Consider the following 16,969-nt stretch of genomic DNA (forward strand, 5'->3'; position numbering starts at 1 on the left):
TACAATCCTATAGATAGTACTACGTCATTGTATGTATGCTCAAATTAATCGAGCGCCATCTTCTTAAGAGTTTGTTGTAAAGGAGCATCCGCAAGATTTCAATAACACGAAGTTGTTTAATGCAATGAAACGGACGGGAACTATCGGCTCTTTTTTGTTAGTAATGTATTTAATTTTAATGTACATTTGTTGTTTTATAAATAATAAATTAGAAATAAAAACAACAAATCACAGTCAAAACGTTACGAAATTCTGTATTTTAACACAGGCATTGTGACAGCTTTCCAATTTTTCAATTCTGAAATTTTTTTTCTTTCTTTTACTACTTTATAAATATAGAAATAAAAACTAAAATACATTCATAATATAGACATATTTCTTTTAGAATTATAGAGGTATCTAATTTGACTGTAAAAACAAAATATAATTGAGGTTAAAATTTTAGGCGCGAAAGTTAAAAGAGTGCTAAGATAAAACTGTATCTTTCAAAATTAAAAGCAGAAATCTTAAAAAATAAAATATTTTTTGTTTAATTACAAAACCTAAATATAGCAAAAGGTCAAAACAATTAATTTTTGTCAGATATTCATTTACTTCAAAAGAACGTACATATTACTGCTTAAAGTAAAAACTTTTCCAATTATTTAATTTAAATAATTTTTCCTGATATTAGTAACTGAATTTTTTATTCTATAAAATATTATAAGCATTTATAGTTATGTCAATATACACTATATGTATATATGTACACCTATATGTAATTTATATATATAAATTTTATATTTCAGTCTTCAAATTTTATTATGAAAGATTTACTATTATAAGAGCATTTAAAAATACTAAAATTAAATCTAAAAATAAAAATAAAGTATTGTATCGTTCAATTTGAAGCAAAATATATTATACAAAAAATAATGTATTTTTATAAAATATAATGGACATCTTCAAAAACCAAAAATACCAAAAAAAATGATATGTTACTGGTAATAAATGTGAATATTAATATTTATTAGAACTTGAAATAATTCAATATAAAATTCAATCACTCAATTTTTATCACTCTTAGATGTTTTATGAATTTTACTTAAAAGTACTTGTTCAACAACTATTTAATCATATAAATGAAAAGAAATTTTGAAAGTAACACTATAGTATTAGTTCTAGAATAACAGTGTGCATAAATTTAGAATATTACAATATTAAAAAGTATGTTTTATTATATCACATTGTTTTTGCATTTAAATACTTCATAACTCTTTTTATTTATATGAAACAAATCTTCTGTGACAAATATCTTTTTTAATGTACTATCCAGAAACATTAGCACTCTAGGATTAAAAACAATTTACATTGTCAAAAATTAATGGAATGTTTTGCTGCTCACCCTATACTAGTCATGATCTCTTACCTGGATTTCAAGAGACAAATAACTGCTTTAAATACAACAGTACTATTAAGTATAAGTTCTCATAACAAGTGGATTTCAAACACTATATTCCGTAAAATACAAATAACTATTTTTGAAACAATATGTAACTGAAGTATATTACTGAACTCTTACAACATGTTTTTGAGTATTTCTAAGCATGGAAATACTCATTAATATTTTTTGTCTTTATGAAATATATTAAAATATTAATGATATATTATTTCAAGAAACATGTAAAGTAAAAATAAAACATTTACTGTTAATTTTCTTCTTCGTGTACTGATGTACTCATTACATTGTTTTCATTTACTTCGGAGTTAATTGAAAGCACTTCATCTGTTTTTTTGAGCATTCCTGACATTTTTGTGTAATTTTCATCTTCAGTATCAGAATCTTCTTTGTTGTTGTCTTCTTCCAATGACTTTTGCATATTGTTATTGCTAACTAACATTTCCGTAGAATCTGATATTTTTTTTTCCTCTACAGCAGTATTCTCTGAATTCTCTCCATTTTCATCTTTTGCCACAAATATGTTAATGCCTTTTTTTCCTCGTCCTTTCTTTGTAGCAGTTATGTTCTCCTTAGCTGTTTTCTTTTGCACATCTTTAACAGTATTTGCTATATCAACATCATCTTCAATAGCAGCGCTATCAGCATTACGATTAGTAGTTTTACCACGAGTCTTGGTAGCTTTCTTTTGTGTTGCAGTCTCTTCCTTCTTCTTCATATTCTTTCCTTTTTTTGATATTTGAGTTGATTCTATTCTCTCTGATTGATTATTTTCAATATCCTGAATTTCACTATCACTAGTATGTAATGCTTCTAAAGATGGTGATTCTCCTGTTGCTTTTAACTCTTCATCATCCTTGAGTATATCTTCAGAAGTAGCTTCATTTTTACGACCTCTTGTTTTCCTCCTAGCTGGTTTTGTAGATTTATCATCATCTGGTTTTTTAATTGTTTTTGCAGCTGCAGCTGACTCCTCTGTTTTATTAATATTATTTTCAATTTTATTACCACTAATAATTTTGTTTTTATTATTGATAACCTTACCTTTTGCATTACCATCTGCTTCATTTTTCTTCCTTGTTACTTTTGCCTTTACTTTACTTTCCTTTGTAGTAATTGCAGTATTTGCTTGCCTTCTCTTCTTTGCAATTGGTGCTTCTAAACCTTCTGTGTTTTCATTAGCACCTTTCTTGGCTCTTCCTTTGGGTTTTCCTTTAATTAATGTTTAATCAATGTTATCTTATCAATAAGCATACAGTAAATATAAAATATATTTATAAGATAAAATACAAATTTTTAGTGAAAGTATTATATTTGGCACTTGCAGAAATGATTTAAACATAATTAAAAATATATTAATATTTTGTTATTAAGCGATTGTGCATGTTTTTATTAAGCAATCAAAATTTTATTGCGTTATCTTAAAATAAAATAATTGATAATGTTGTAAAAAAAAACAAAATAATTTATGTTACTAAAAAATTATTGTCTAATCAGAGTAAAAAGAAAAATATTTGAATATTAGAATACAAAAAAATTCTTCAAAAACATACGATCTTCATCCGTATCCATTCCCGCCTTTTTCGTCGTAGCTTTCGTGCGTGTCTTTTTCGTTTCGATTTCTTCAGAATTTTTTACGGTTTCCATGTTCATATCGGCTTTTTCCTCGGCCTCTTTATTCTTCTTCGTGGCCACAGATTTAGCTTTTGAATTTGCTTTTGCAGACGCCGAAGCACTTTTGGAAGACATCGTCTTGTTTTTTGCTTTTACGTTTTTATTTACAGCTGAAGTTGAATCCGGAGCCTCGATCTGCTCAATTTTAGTCGATTTTGCAGCCCTAGGCAATCTAATTTGTTTCTCCTCGTCGCTTTTATTTGTAGTTTTCACCATGGTTTTTTTTCTTTTTGGGGACGACACATCGCCGGCTTCTGTGATTTTGTCTACAACCTCTACATCAGCATGTTTCACAGCTTTACGGGGTGCCATCGCGTTCTATGAATTGAAGAATCACTTCCGAACGGATTTGACGCAGTTCGATAATTATATTTCGTATATATCACGAGTTTCGTCAACAACAAACCAGTCACTACGCCGCACGTATTCACTCTCGATAGCTAACCGGTGTCCAACGTGCTACAGTTACTGGTGTTCGCAGTTACATGACTAACATAGTAGCAGATCGGCAGCTTCAAGTTCGAAATAGGTTTTATAATCGACAATCGATTTTCGGATTAACAAATAACACGAAGATATCAACTGATCATCAAATCTTATAAGAATTGTAAACGCCCGTCTAAATACACACGTTACGTACTCCACGAGGTTGTAATTAAGTAAACGAATTTTTTTGCGCAATTCGTTACACCACTTAAGAATCGAGCCTAAGGCCCATAGTTTTGCACCCTTTATAATTGATATGTGCCTCTAATAATTCTTTGTTTGAACATTTTACGAAATTGAACAATTTGTATTTTTTTATTATTATTCCATTTCATTTTAAATATGACACTACAAAATTTTCTACGCAATCAGTACATTGATGCAAGTATAGATGCAGTAACCAGTCGACATTTACGAAAGAGATACCGGATATACATTTCTCGATTTATCCATAGATAAATCATTTGTTTTTGTGCAATTTTTTTTATTACTTAAGAATCGAGCCTAAGGCCCCTGATTTTGCCCCCTTTATAATTAATAAAAGTTTCCAACAGTTCAGTGTTTAAATTTTATAGAAAATTTAATAATTTGATCTTTTTTATTTCGAAAAAATTGCTTCTATGAAATATCCGTGTAATTGATTAGTACTATATTGATACAAGTATTTGGCGCGATAATTACTTAAAACTTACGAAATAAATACCGAACATATTCTTTTTAATTTGTTCATTGATTATGAATGTTTTTATTAATCATTTATGAATCTTTCTATTTGCAGTTTTACAGCTAATATTATAATTAAGGTCGTGGCTTAACAAAATTTCTGAATTTAAATGTATGTACTACCCCTAGTAGTACTGTGGTTTTATTTCTAATTTAATTACTTCCTATAGAAAATAATATTTAACTGTTTGTACGTTATAAAAACTATTGCTAATATTAGTAACAATTAATATATTAACAATGAAGACGTGTGTACGGCTAATATTTAAAATAAATTTCACTACAAAATTATCTAACACTTTGAATTTAATTTCAGTACCGTAAAAAAGTTAGTAAACATAATTCTACTGAAAATGTTGAATATATATGTTATTAATACTTACAATTATAGTTATTTAAAATGATTTTTTAAATTGAAAAATTATATAAAAAATGTTTAAACAAATCAGTTCTATTTATGTTTATATTTTACCACTTTTTAAAAGAATACCTGATAAAATAATCCTTACAATAATTCTTATATTTATTTATTCCCTATATTTTTACATTAGTGTTGTGGACTGGCAACTCTTGTTAATAAATGCAACTGTTAGTTCCGCACACAGCATTTGGTAAGTGTTTAGATCTTATCTCCAAGAGAAACAAAATTAAAATTGCATTTGTGTTTATTATTTCTAATAATATATGCTGTAATAATAAAATAATAACTTTAATTAATTTTTATAGATATTTACATTTAAAATAAGTTTTCATCTGTGTCATTCGTATGACTATAAAGCTTTTTAAGCAGATATATTTCATAAATCTGTGTGAAGTTAGTTGGAACTGTCATTCATGTTAGCATACGCGTAAACAAAAATTATACAAGTCGCTCGTTGCAAATGTTACCAAAAATTATAATTATTTCAAGTAATATTGAAATAAATTATTCTAAACATGGTTATTTAAAGACGTTTTAAAGGTAAATATTACTAATGTTAGATAACCTACAATTTTTGTATTAATGATTACGGTAATTGATATTCAATAAAGAGACTAATATTTAATCAATTGTATCAGATACAACAATGATTTCAAATGAAATACAAAACTTGCAATATATTGTATCATTGAAACATCAAACATTCTTAACCTTCGTTTTTTGTGTATATTTCAGTTACTTTATTATTGTCTATTGACGAAACTTTTACATCGTTTAAAGATGAATACCAGCAAAAAGATCAATGTAAATTTTTCCTCTCTGGTGGGTTTAAAAGCTGAGCTCTTAAGAAAACAAACCGAAGTAAATGAAGCAAAATTGAGATCTGAAACAAATCATCCTGTACCAAAGGTTAAAAAAAAACTCAAAAAGAGCAAAGAAAAGGATGTCAAAGAATCTTCAGATAAATCAGAATATATCGAAGATGTTAATACCCATAAGAAATCTAAACTAATGCTAGAAGCAAAAGCTAGATTATATGAACGATTAAAAAAATCAAAAAATAACAATGATAATTTTCTTGTTGATTTTACAAGTAAATCAGATGAATCTGATGAAGAATCATTGCCAAAAAATAATGAGCATGAAAATGATACCTTATTAGGGAATGAGGATGATTGGGTAGAATATGAAGATTGTTTTGGTCGTACAAGAAAATGTTTAATTGAAGACTTATCTCTTATGCAAGAAAAAGATAAAGTAATAAAGCAACAAATTATAAATAAGAAAGGTGTTGACCCAAAAACTAATATTGAACCGAACTTTATACAAGAAGAAAAAGAACCTGAAATAGAAATTATGAGAAGGAAATGGGAAGAACAAACTAAAAAATTAGCAGACAAAGTGAACATACACTATCAAGATGTTTTGTTCGATGAAGCTAGAGCTCACGGTGTTGGTTATTTTGCATTTTCACAAGATGAAGAACAGAGAATTAAGCAGCAAGAAAATTTATTTAAATTAAGAAAAGAAACAGAACAGAAACAGAAAGAAATAAAAGAACTAAAAGAATTACGAGCAAAAATGGAACAAAATAGATTGAAAGCAGCTAGAATTAGACAACGAATTAGAGCAGGATTGCCAATAGAACCAGAAGAACTCGAGAAAGAGGATGACAATGAATCAAATGTAAATATGTTGGAAGTATCTAATGAAAATACTAAAAAACAAAAGTCAAATGAAATTGAAGAAGAAGATAGTGATAAAAAGCAGAATAATGAACAAGATACAACAATAGAAAATGAAAATAAAATAAAAGCTTTAGGAGAACTTCTAGGTAAACGAAATCATTGGTATGAAATGTCACAAGAAGAATGGGTAGATAAATGTAGAAAAATTAGAGCTAGTGAATTTGGACCTATGTACAACAATTTTAGAAGTGTTGGTTATATTTGTGCTGACTACTATTTAAACTCTGAAAATACTGATGTATCTTTAAATACCCAAAGTAAAGAAAAACTTGATTCACATGAAGTAAACATTCAGAGTGAAAATAATTCTGAAATGAATATAAATTCTTATGATATACCACTTCCTCCTACTTCAACAAGAGATGATTTTAATATTGATAATAATACAAATAATATGATTGAAGAAAATAATAGCCAAATTAATTTTCCTCATACAATTAATACTACTCACTGTGTATCTAATATTGTCGGTACTACTTCTAATGATATGATGCAAAATCAAATGAAATCCAATAGAAGTATAGATGAGGCAAGTATAGCAGCTGGTCTACGATATTTAAGAGAAAAATTTGAAGAAAGTCAGAACACTTGAAAAATAATACGGCTTTGTTATTGAATTGTACTCTACATGTTTGTAAATATAATTTCTTATATCTGCGCCTAAGAAGAATACTTTTATCTTTGAAGTAATCAACAAAGTACAAAAGATTGAGTAGTATATTATACTGAACATTGTAAATATTTATGTGTATACAATGTACAGTATTTTAAGTACTGGTTATAAATTTGTATCAAATAAAATAATTATTTAAAAAAAATGTTCATTTCTACATATTAATGATCTTTTTTTTTTAAGACTTTTTTAACAGATGTTTTTACTATTTCCATATCTTCCACTGCTAATGTTGTTGAATCATCCATTATACCTATATACATTTAATTTGAAAAAGAAAAAAATATATTAATGATATTATAATAAATTAATTTTGAATAATATGTTAAATGAATATTTTAAAGCATATAAGGAAAACATTACCAGAAAAATTAATATTAGAAAAAACTGTATTACAATTAGGACATTTTATAGGGTTGTAAACCATAGCGAATCGTTTTAAACAATATAAATGGAACAAATTTTCACAGTGGTTACATTTTTCTCCCTAGTTAAAAAAAGAAAACATTAATAGTTATAGTTAATTATATAATTATAAATTTTCTCTGTAAAAACTTACATGAAAAATAACTTGTTTACAGAGGCAACAGATACTTAAGTTATTGTCATAAGTAGCTCTAAAATATGGCATTAATTCTGCTATACTTCTTATACCCATGTAATAATAACCTTCCTATAAATAGCATACAAATGAACTACATTAAAATTTTATTCGTGTTATTGTTATTACCTTATAAATCAACCACTTTCTATTAACTGTATCATTTAGAAATTCCTCTGCTTCTGTTTTCGATAATTTAACTTCTGGTAAAGAACCTAAATTCAGACACACTGTACTTTGGACACATCCATTACTTGATGTGATAATTTCAGAAAATATATTTCTTAGTAAGGCCAATTGGGCTTTTGAAAATTCATCTTGAAATCTATAATAATTAATGGTTTTGAAAAAATAGATATAATAGAATTAATGAATATAAAGACACATAAAACAATTATATTTGTAAGATTAATCTAATGTTAACAAAACACACATACCTGGTAACTTCATCAAGTATAATACTTATCAAAATCCAATATTGTTGACCTGTAATTTCACACTGAGCTCTTTTGATTAGCATGTTTAATGGTTGTAGCTGTTCATTTATCTCATTCATTATTAGCGATACTTTATCATTATCTGAAATGTATAGTATCATTTATGAAATATGTACATAAAACCAAATATATGCATGGAAAATTAAATCAAGTGTGGAATAAACATTTGCTTACTAAATAGTTTAATAACCAAATCTTTTGCCTTGTCTTCATCCATAAGACCATTATGCATGACAGCTTGTAGAAGTATTTTGTGTTTTAGTGTATAAACCATATTTTTTTTTTAATTTTGACACATAACGTACATTTACTAGATAAAAATATAAAAAAATCTTATAAATGCATTTGATAAAAATGGAACATTGAAGAACCACTGTTGAGTATATCTTGTTTACATTGTACTTTCAATGTATTATCATTGATGGATTAATTTGAATTCTGAAATATCACAAGAAAAAACAGGATAGAGATGGCAAATTGAATACTCAATATCTATAGATGGAAATAAATATTTAGACATAGAAGTATAGTAATTTCTTCATATTATTTAAAATAGTGAGATAATGAATAGTTAAATGTCATATTTTTAGCGGATCACTCTGTATAATTGAGTTCATCAACATAGTGTTTACTTGCAAGAAATCCTATTTCAAACGTGGGAACATTTGAAAGTGGTAAGATTTTGCTATTCAATGAAATGGGTAGGTTAAACTACTTGTGAGACTTGGCTACGAGAACATAGCCCTCTAACGGTAAATTCGGAAAGCGTCACATACTCGCCACAAAACATCATGATCCGTCCGAATATTAGCATGCATTTATCACAAACGACAAAAGGGAATATTGAGGTACGATAAAGCGGAGTAAACGAAGCCAATACGTATACACATCAGAGTTATCTGTTTGCATAGCACTAGCTGTACCGCGAGGGCGCGAGGTCGCGACCCTGAGCCCGATACGCGCGACAAGGAATAGAGCATTTCGGTAGCGGATAGTGCGCGGACAAATACGTGTCAAACTCGGTCCATGGATAAGTAAAGTGGAGCATCGTGTAGTGCACACGGGTGTCCGCTATCGTTTACGTGCGTAAAGGTCGAGAGTTCATGATCATTCGCGTCTCGAAACGATGATTTTACGAGGCGTTTGACGACGGTTTTTTCTCCCCTTACTTTTTCATTGCCGAATGATCGGAAACTAAAAGCCAGACGAACGAAGAACTTTCGTTCTGGAGATTTTTGTTCGACGTACGCATAACCTGTCAGGATTGGCCGCTTATACAGTCACAGAGACACGTTCGAGAGTTGAGAAGTGGTGTGATTATTAAATTTTTGTGACATTAGAGCCCGAAGATGCCGCTCTTCGGTAAAAAGGATTCGAACAAGAAGATCAAAAAGGATGGAAAAGACGATAAATCGCCGTCCGTTGAGGACAAATACATCCTGAAGGAGTTGCTCGGAACGTACGTATTATATATCGATACGTACTACATATTGGAATGTAATAGAACACAGTTTGCTAGAATTCCAGAATGCGCGTTGCTCATATGCAGAAAATTTAAAGGCATCTGTCAAAAAAATGTCATTAAATGAATATCACGACTGATAATGATTATAATGAATTTCACATATTAAGAACTAGTTTTGTTTATAGTCAAAATTTACATGCAACATGTAAATATACCAATTCCTTAAACGTTGTCAGGCATACGCGTATCGCATAGATGGTTTCATACGTTTATACTTTTTAATATTTTTTAAACATTATTTTTGTCATCGTTTTATATCGTCTTGCATGGTAAAAGGATCTAATAATGCGTATACCGTTTTAAATTTTAGAAAGTTTGTAATTTGAATACAACGAAAATATCTTAACTCCAAATAGGCTTTGAATAGTTATAATTTTTTGTTGAATTCGACTTCACATTCTTTTACGAAGATGCTTTTGCATTCAAAATGTGATAGTGTTTATAACACATGATCTATTATATTTTTCAATCTTTCAAAAATTGGAAATTTATGTATTTGCTTATATTTCCTTACATAAGATTATTATTATTACATTGTAACTGAAAATTTATCCGTTATACAATGTAAAATGGAAATGGTATTTTTGTGATTTGTAATTGTTACTTTACTCAGTTTTTAAGTACATACATTAATTGTATCAAATATTTATATAATTCCATATAAAATTATAAACATAAACTATAATTCACTGTTATACTAAGCTATAAATAAGAAACTGATGATACATATAATTGAAAAATTTTTAAATAAAATTGTACAAATTATTTTTATTAGCATTTTATTTCATTTTATGTTGAAAGATGAAATGCTGAATTTTACGAAATATTTTATAATGGATTACAAAAGAGAAAGTATTTCCTGTCAGTAATAAATATTGTATAACTACTTGGTTTTTAAGTGCAGGTTGTAATGACACACGCGCGCGCGCGCGCGCGCATGCGTAAAATGTGTGTACATATTGTCATGTGTATTTTCACTACATTAGTAATAATATTTTAATGTTTCTGTTCTAAACATTCATAAAACTCTGTTTGTTAATCAATAGTAAACAATATATGTTATAATTTTTTTAAGTTATCTAAATTATTTTCTTATTTAACTTATAGCATCCAATATAAAGTATTATATTATGTATATTGCCAAATCTATTATTTCATGAAAGTATTTACATTAAAATATGTCAAAGATAATTGCACCTAAGTCATCATTAAACTGAAAGTCTACGCTCGAATGTTAAGACATATTGCAGTAATGAGTAATTACATAAGACTCATTGTATTATTATGTGTATTATAATGCTGCATGCAAACTTTTTAGAACTGATGTTGTTTCTATTTTTTGTCTTTATGATTCTAAAGCACTGTGTATTATGTGATACACAGTTGTATGCATAAAATAAAAGTATAACTTAAATATGTACTGTTTTTTCTAGGGGTGCTTTTTCTGAAGTACGTTTGGCAGAAAGTAAAGAAAAGCCTGGCCAAATGTTTGCTGTAAAAATTATTGACAAAAAAGCATTGAAAGGAAAAGAAGATTCTTTAGAAAATGAAATTAAAGTATTGCGAAGGTAAAGTGTTGTAGTAATTTTCAGTAGTTACGAATTTTTTGGTAAACAAATAAATTGATTATATTATCTATTTTCAATATGCCTATTACAGGTTAACACATCCAAATATTGTACAATTGCTGGAAACATTTGAGGACAAACATAAGGTTTATTTAGTTATGGAATTGTAAGTATTTTTTATTATTGTAGCATATGATTACTTAAATATAGGTTTTAAAAGTATAAAACTATGGTTAATGATGTTACATACATTTATTCTTATGCATTAGAGTTACTGGTGGAGAGCTCTTTGATAGAATTGTTGAGAAAGGTTCCTATACAGAAAAGGATGCATCTGGTTTAATAAGACAAGTTCTTGAAGCTGTGGACTATATGCACGAACAGGGTGTCGTACATAGAGATCTCAAACCTGAAAACCTTTTATATTATAGTCCAGATGAAGATAGTAAGATTATGATTAGTGATTTTGGTCTATCAAAAATGGAGGATTCTGGTATCATGGCAACTGCTTGTGGTACTCCAGGATATGTTGGTATGTTTACAAATACTAGTTATCTTATTTATTATTAGTTTAGATTCCCTAATTTTACCTAGCTACTTTCTCTTATTTTCTACAAAATTTAAACATATATTATTTACATACACAGCTCCAGAAGTCTTAGCACAAAAGCCATATGGAAAGGCTGTTGATGTTTGGAGCATAGGGGTCATTTCTTATATTTTATTGTGTGGATATCCACCATTTTATGATGAAAACGACGCCAACCTATTTGCACAAATCTTAAAAGGTAATAAAATTACTTTTGAGTGTAAGTTTTAGTCATTTGGAAGGACTATACTATCACTTCAATTTAGTTACTACTTTTAGGATCAACAAGCATATGCAGCTGTACATTAACTTGAAATTTTCATTTTTAAGGTACTATTCTAGTTTTTGTATGTTGCTGTACTACCTTGATCAAAAAGTTCTAGGACTGTCCCCCGTGTGTCGCTGTCAATCACCCGATTGTTTCTTTTTTTTTTTTTGTTAGGTTACCATATCTGTCATTAACACTTCCTTCCAATTTCAGCATCATAGCTTGATATTTGTAAAAGTTACGTTGTACTGAGCACATCTCCTTTGTTCGTGTCTTCGATTTTGAAAATGGCATCATTTGAGCATCAACGAGTTTGCATTAAATTTTGTGTAAAAAACGGATTTAACGGTCCGCAGACCTTGGATATGTTGGAGAAGTGTTTCGGCAACGATACTCTTTCGAGATCAAATGTTTTTCGATGGCACGAACGCTTCAGAAGTGGTCGTGAGTCGGTCGAGGATGACAAACGCAGTGGCAGGCCGACAACGTCGAAAACCGATGAAAACATCGATAAAATTCAAGAAATGTTGTCCGAAAACCGCAAATTGACCATCAGAGAGCTGGCAGAGGAATTGAACATTGTTTATGGATCCGTTCAAGACGTTTTGGTTAGTGATTTGGGCCTCAGACGTGTCGCTGCAAAACTGGTGCCGAAAGACCTCAATTTCATGCAAAAAAAGGACCGCGTTGAAATTGCGAAAGACATGATTTCCAAGGCCGAATCCGACCTAACATTTATTAAACGTATCATCACTGGAGATGAGACGTGGATTTATGAGCATGACACACAATCCAGACATCAAGCGAGTAAATGGCGTGCACCGGAAGAGCCGAGACCGAAAAAACCACGTCGTTTTCAGTCAAGAAAGAAGGCGATGCTCACGGTTTTCATGGATTACAATGGTGTTGTGCATCAAGAATTCTTGCCAGAAAAACAGACAGTCAACAAAGAATATTATTTGGGCGTTTTGAGACGTTTGCGCGAAGCAATTCGTCAAAAAAGGCCAGATTTGTGGGCAAACAACTCGTGGATTTTGCACCACGATAACGCACCGGCGCACAATGCGATCCTTATCCGCGAGTGTTTGACGAAAAACAACACGAACACTATCCAGCAGCCTTCAAATTCACCAGATCTGGCTCCCTGCGACTTTTTTCTGTTCAACCGAATTAAAAAACCGCTTCGCGGAACGCGTTACAGTACCCGAGAGGAGGTCATGACAAAATCGAAGACGGCTCTGATGGACATACCGAAAATTGAGTACCAGCGGTGTTTCGAGGATTGGATCAAGCGCTGGCGCAAGTGCATTGCAGTCAATGGGGACTACTTTGAAGGGGACCATATTGATTTGGACGAATAAATTTGTATTTTTGATTTTATGAATAAAGTCCTAAAACTTTTTGATCAAGGTATACATGCTAGTGTAGTAAGTAAATGATATTTTGTACGCGTCCGCGTGTTTTGTAAAAGCTATTAACTATTCATTTTCAAAAACTAGCACTACAAATTTGATCACAATATTACTATTGTATAATTGAAGCAACAGTTATCGAGAAGGGTTTAAAGTGAGTCATGAAAAATGAATTTATTGTACAAAGTGTGAAGCTAACAGTATTTCTTCCAAATAAATTATTTGATTTAAACGAATTACTTCATTACAAAGTCGTCTACTCTATAGCAAAGAGCTAACCAGACTGTTATAGGTGAATTTGAATTTGATTCGCCGTACTGGGATGATATCAGTGACTCTGCAAAGGATTTCATTCACAAGTTGATGTGTGTCAATGTTGAAGAGCGCTATACTTGCAAACAAGCCCTTGCACATCCCTGGTAAGATCATTATTACTTTAAAATATTATTCACAATTTTTGTTATTTGAAATTATGTAAAATTATCTAATAATAAAATCATACAGAAGAATTAGCAATATTCTATAAAAGTTTTAGAGTGTATTTGTAGCTCTGAATACTTGAAAAGTCATATTTAAAATTTAAGCAGTAAGAATATTACAGGAACAGAATTGTCTTTAATATTAAGATAGGTATGGATTAAGTAAGTAAAAGAATTACATTTATTTTGTCATTTATTAATTTAACACATTTCAAGATTTGTTGAATTCCCAAATATGCACAATAATCAAAATTATACTGCATATTAAAAATTGAAGTTTTCTTTCCTTTATATTAAAATTTTTGATAACCCTTCTCAGTAAAGTTACAATTTCTTAACACAATAAAGATTGGTAAATGTATAAATACATAAAAATAATTAATAAACTCAATGATTATGCATATATTTTATATTATTTATTTCAATTCTAATCTAGTATCGTGCAATTGATTTTTCCAGGATTTCCGGCAACGCGGCTAGCAATAAAAATATCCACGGTACTGTATCGGAACAACTTAGAAAAAATTTCGCCAAATCAAGGTGGAAGGTTAGTATGGTTGGATAATTATCAAGCTGCTGATTGTATGTGTTTGCTCGCCAGGCTCCGTAGGAAAGTCTTCCTCTTCTCTCATGGTTGCAGCAAGCCTATCACGCAGCCACGGTCATACGTCAAATGCAACGGCTGGCACTCAACAGCGGCCAACAGCAGCAGGGCCCAGGATCAACAGGCCCCTCCAGCGGCAACCCCACGCCATACCCCGATCAATCGCAATCCAACCCCAGTCACCAACCCAGATCAGTGGAGCCTCAAACCAACCTCAATTGAAGCAAATACTTGAGCCACCATTGCCTGTATCAAGCTTGGTGGCCTCAAATCCTATCCCTATTCCGATCACTCCAAATTCACCATTATACTTGCGCAACAAACGCTTCAAGCTGTGGGGTAGCACACGCACTGCTCTGTCTACTCTCTTTCAAACGAATGTATCGTATCTTAGAAAGCAAAGGAAGTATAAAAAGAGCTGAGTTACGCTGCTAAATTTTCGTCTATGAAAAATATCGAAGCCGTTGAATGGCATTATCCTCTTGCCAATATTATTTAATCTGGCAGGAGTTTGTATAGATTCCAGCTAATCTGCTTTATCGTGGTCTCCTGTGACACGGTTACCACTAATTATGTACATTACAGACTATATAACAGCCCGCGCGATATAAGGCGATTTTCTGAGTCTTTTCGTTTGTCGCCCCCTTTGGTTTGCAGGCTCTATTTGAACAATTATAGATAGATCTTCACTGTGTTGGTACATACATATTAACAATAGAATCGAATCTGTAGTTATCAGTAGAATTTTATGACGATATGTTAATGGTATTGATTTGATCAAGTAAGATATATAGTTGTGTATTTAGATAAAACTATACGAATTATGAAAAAACTGACACTTTTAACAAATCTTGCTGGATCAAATCTAAGTAAATGTGTAAAAACTAATGCGAACAGTACAACGACAAGTTTTTATCTTTTATAAAATCTGAAGTAATGAATAGTGGCCGTTTAGACAATTTTTTGTGACCTAAAAATTTGATTGTATCTTGGCAAATATGTTGCAAATTTCATAAATCAATACAGTTTTTTGTCTAATACTTTTCAAGTAAACAATACAAGGGTATATAACATTTTTGAATTAGCATTTGGAGAAATACAAAACTTAGTGAGCTTTTGTAACACAGCTTACTCCCAATAAGTGAGAGCTCTTGCCACACGGAATCGTGTTGCAAGATTGCATAAGATCTGATTCTTACTAATAATTGTTTTTATGTTTCATTAACAACTAAAATATATTTAATTTGATGAGCTGATTAAACACAAGTGTTTATAGCAAGTCATGTACAGTGCACTGTATTACAAAATGTACATTGTGTACACAGTATATTCTTTCTGTTACATAGTGATATTTAGTACATTTCTAAGAACTCTAAATCAGATCTATTAAACTAGATTTAATATATGTACACGTACAAGTATATTGCTCTACTAATATTTTTATGAATGCGTTGCACTAAAATTTGAAGGAAAGTGTACATAATGCATACACGATTCCCCATATATCTATTTGCAAGATGCAAATATAAAAAGCAAATTATATAGAATTAAGTTTTCGGTTTTTATAAAATTCTTTTGAACAATTTCAGTTTGCATACTTTTAGTGAATCCGTTTCCACTTTTTATAAATTATCTTTCATTCTTTCTTTTCTCTCAGTAACACAAAAATTAAACTTTATAATTTTTTAAATCAATACACAAAAACAATTGGCACGTTTAAAAAAAAATGTAAAGCACAAACTTGACATTGGACTAGTTAAGAATTAATTATTCACGTTCGAATTTATGTTGCAACAAAAATGTACATATTATTTATATACGTCACATTTTTTTATGTAAATGTGTAATTTAATGACATCAATATATTATGAGAAACTTTATATAAATATTTTTGTATTTAATATTTTTTTATAGAATATGACAACTACCGTATAAAGATATCATTGTATAAATTCTAAAAGGTTGAAATATAATCTAGCTATTTATATTTGTATCTGATTATGATATGGAAAATTGATTAATCGTATGCAGTACTCAGTATTTGAATTGTAACAAATACTTCAACGAAAGGTTCAAGAATACTTTTAGCACACAGTGGTATTACTTTATTTTTTTATAAATAATTACAATGAAGTGCAATAATACCATGATCTTGTGATAATGATGTTATTATGGTTACATTCAATAGTAAATCAATATTAATATTAACAATAAATGTTGAAGATTTTTATTGCAATGAAATATCTTAATTAAAATGCATAAA

General features: G+C 29.8%; 4 protein-coding genes across 10 annotated transcripts; 2 read left to right on the forward strand and 2 right to left on the reverse strand.

Annotated features, from left to right (window-relative positions):
• The first annotated feature begins 8 nt into the window (after positions 1-8).
• On the forward strand, positions 9-7,371 carry LOC143154178 (coiled-coil domain-containing protein 174). 5 transcript variants are annotated; one of them, XM_076326079.1, is made up of 5 exons: positions 3,005-3,760; positions 4,377-4,433; positions 4,873-4,932; positions 5,048-5,282; positions 5,478-7,370. In XM_076326079.1, exon 5 carries the CDS (start codon positions 5,523-5,525, stop codon positions 7,080-7,082), a length of 1,560 nt encoding a protein of 519 aa, XP_076182194.1. In that variant the 5' UTR covers positions 3,005-3,760; positions 4,377-4,433; positions 4,873-4,932; positions 5,048-5,282; positions 5,478-5,522; the 3' UTR covers positions 7,083-7,370. The 5 variants fall into 5 exon arrangements, with proteins under 5 accessions (XP_076182186.1, XP_076182194.1, XP_076182200.1 ...); XM_076326085.1 differs by lacking the exon at positions 4,377-4,433 and adding an exon at positions 4,638-4,649; XM_076326071.1 differs by lacking the exons at positions 3,005-3,760; positions 4,377-4,433 and adding an exon at positions 9-156.
• LOC143154199 (uncharacterized) lies at positions 1,478-3,920 on the reverse strand. The gene is made up of 3 exons (XM_076326107.1): positions 2,992-3,920; positions 2,483-2,650; positions 1,478-2,413 (listed from the first exon to the last, which is right to left on the reverse strand). The coding sequence occupies exons 1-3, from the start codon at positions 3,422-3,424 to the stop codon at positions 1,689-1,691; spliced, it is 1,326 nt and encodes a 441-aa protein (XP_076182222.1). The 5' UTR covers positions 3,425-3,920; the 3' UTR covers positions 1,478-1,688.
• Positions 7,150-9,699, reverse strand: Nse1 (SMC5-SMC6 complex component Non-SMC element 1). 2 transcript variants are annotated; one of them, XM_076326135.1, is made up of 7 exons: positions 9,038-9,699; positions 8,436-8,699; positions 8,202-8,343; positions 7,894-8,089; positions 7,723-7,836; positions 7,527-7,650; positions 7,150-7,416 (listed from the first exon to the last, which is right to left on the reverse strand). In XM_076326135.1, exons 2-7 carry the CDS (start codon positions 8,533-8,535, stop codon positions 7,325-7,327), a joined length of 768 nt encoding a protein of 255 aa, XP_076182250.1. In that variant the 5' UTR covers positions 8,536-8,699; positions 9,038-9,699; the 3' UTR covers positions 7,150-7,324. The 2 variants fall into 2 exon arrangements, with proteins under 2 accessions (XP_076182250.1, XP_076182258.1); XM_076326143.1 differs by having other exon boundaries at positions 8,894-9,699.
• Camki (Calcium/calmodulin-dependent protein kinase I) lies at positions 9,035-16,499 on the forward strand. 2 transcript variants are annotated; one of them, XM_076326121.1, is made up of 8 exons: positions 9,035-9,720; positions 11,220-11,354; positions 11,446-11,520; positions 11,624-11,886; positions 12,002-12,142; positions 13,916-14,042; positions 14,562-14,599; positions 14,704-16,499. In XM_076326121.1, exons 1-8 carry the CDS (start codon positions 9,611-9,613, stop codon positions 15,126-15,128), a joined length of 1,314 nt encoding a protein of 437 aa, XP_076182236.1. In that variant the 5' UTR covers positions 9,035-9,610; the 3' UTR covers positions 15,129-16,499. The 2 variants fall into 2 exon arrangements, with proteins under 2 accessions (XP_076182236.1, XP_076182241.1); XM_076326126.1 differs by having other exon boundaries at positions 9,036-9,720; positions 14,562-14,649; positions 14,743-15,074.
• Positions 16,500-16,969: the final 470 nt, after the last annotated feature.

The sequence above is a fragment of the Ptiloglossa arizonensis genome, chromosome 1, assembly GCF_051014685.1.
Source record: "Ptiloglossa arizonensis isolate GNS036 chromosome 1, iyPtiAriz1_principal, whole genome shotgun sequence".
Taxonomy (NCBI): domain Eukaryota; kingdom Metazoa; phylum Arthropoda; class Insecta; order Hymenoptera; family Colletidae; genus Ptiloglossa; species Ptiloglossa arizonensis.

Bases quoted from the DNA above. Each gene is read 5' to 3' on its own strand.
- LOC143154199 (XM_076326107.1), bottom strand. From the start codon at position 3,424: ATGGCACCCCGTAAAGCTGTGAAACATGCTGATGTAGAGGTTGTAGAC. The intron at 2,651-2,991 runs GTATGTTTTTGA...CATTAATTAAAG, and splicing joins AATGGATACGGATGAAGATC to GAAAACCCAAAGGAAGAGCC. The intron at 2,414-2,482 runs GTAAGGTTATCA...TTAATAAAACAG, and splicing joins AGCAGATGGTAATGCAAAAG to AGGAGTCAGCTGCAGCTGCA.
- Nse1 (XM_076326135.1), bottom strand. From the start codon at position 8,535: ATGGTTTATACACTAAAACACAAAATACTTCTACAAGCTGTCATGCAT. The intron at 7,837-7,893 runs GTAATAACAATA...TGCTATTTATAG, and splicing joins GAAAGTGGTTGATTTATAAG to GAAGGTTATTATTACATGGG. The intron at 7,651-7,722 runs GTAAGTTTTTAC...TTTTTTAACTAG, and splicing joins GTAAACAAGTTATTTTTCAT to GGAGAAAAATGTAACCACTG.
- Camki (XM_076326121.1), top strand. From the start codon at position 9,611: ATGCCGCTCTTCGGTAAAAAGGATTCGAACAAGAAGATCAAAAAGGAT. The intron at 11,521-11,623 runs GTAAGTATTTTT...CTTATGCATTAG, and splicing joins GTTTATTTAGTTATGGAATT to AGTTACTGGTGGAGAGCTCT. The intron at 12,143-13,915 runs GTAATAAAATTA...AGACTGTTATAG, and splicing joins ATTTGCACAAATCTTAAAAG to GTGAATTTGAATTTGATTCG.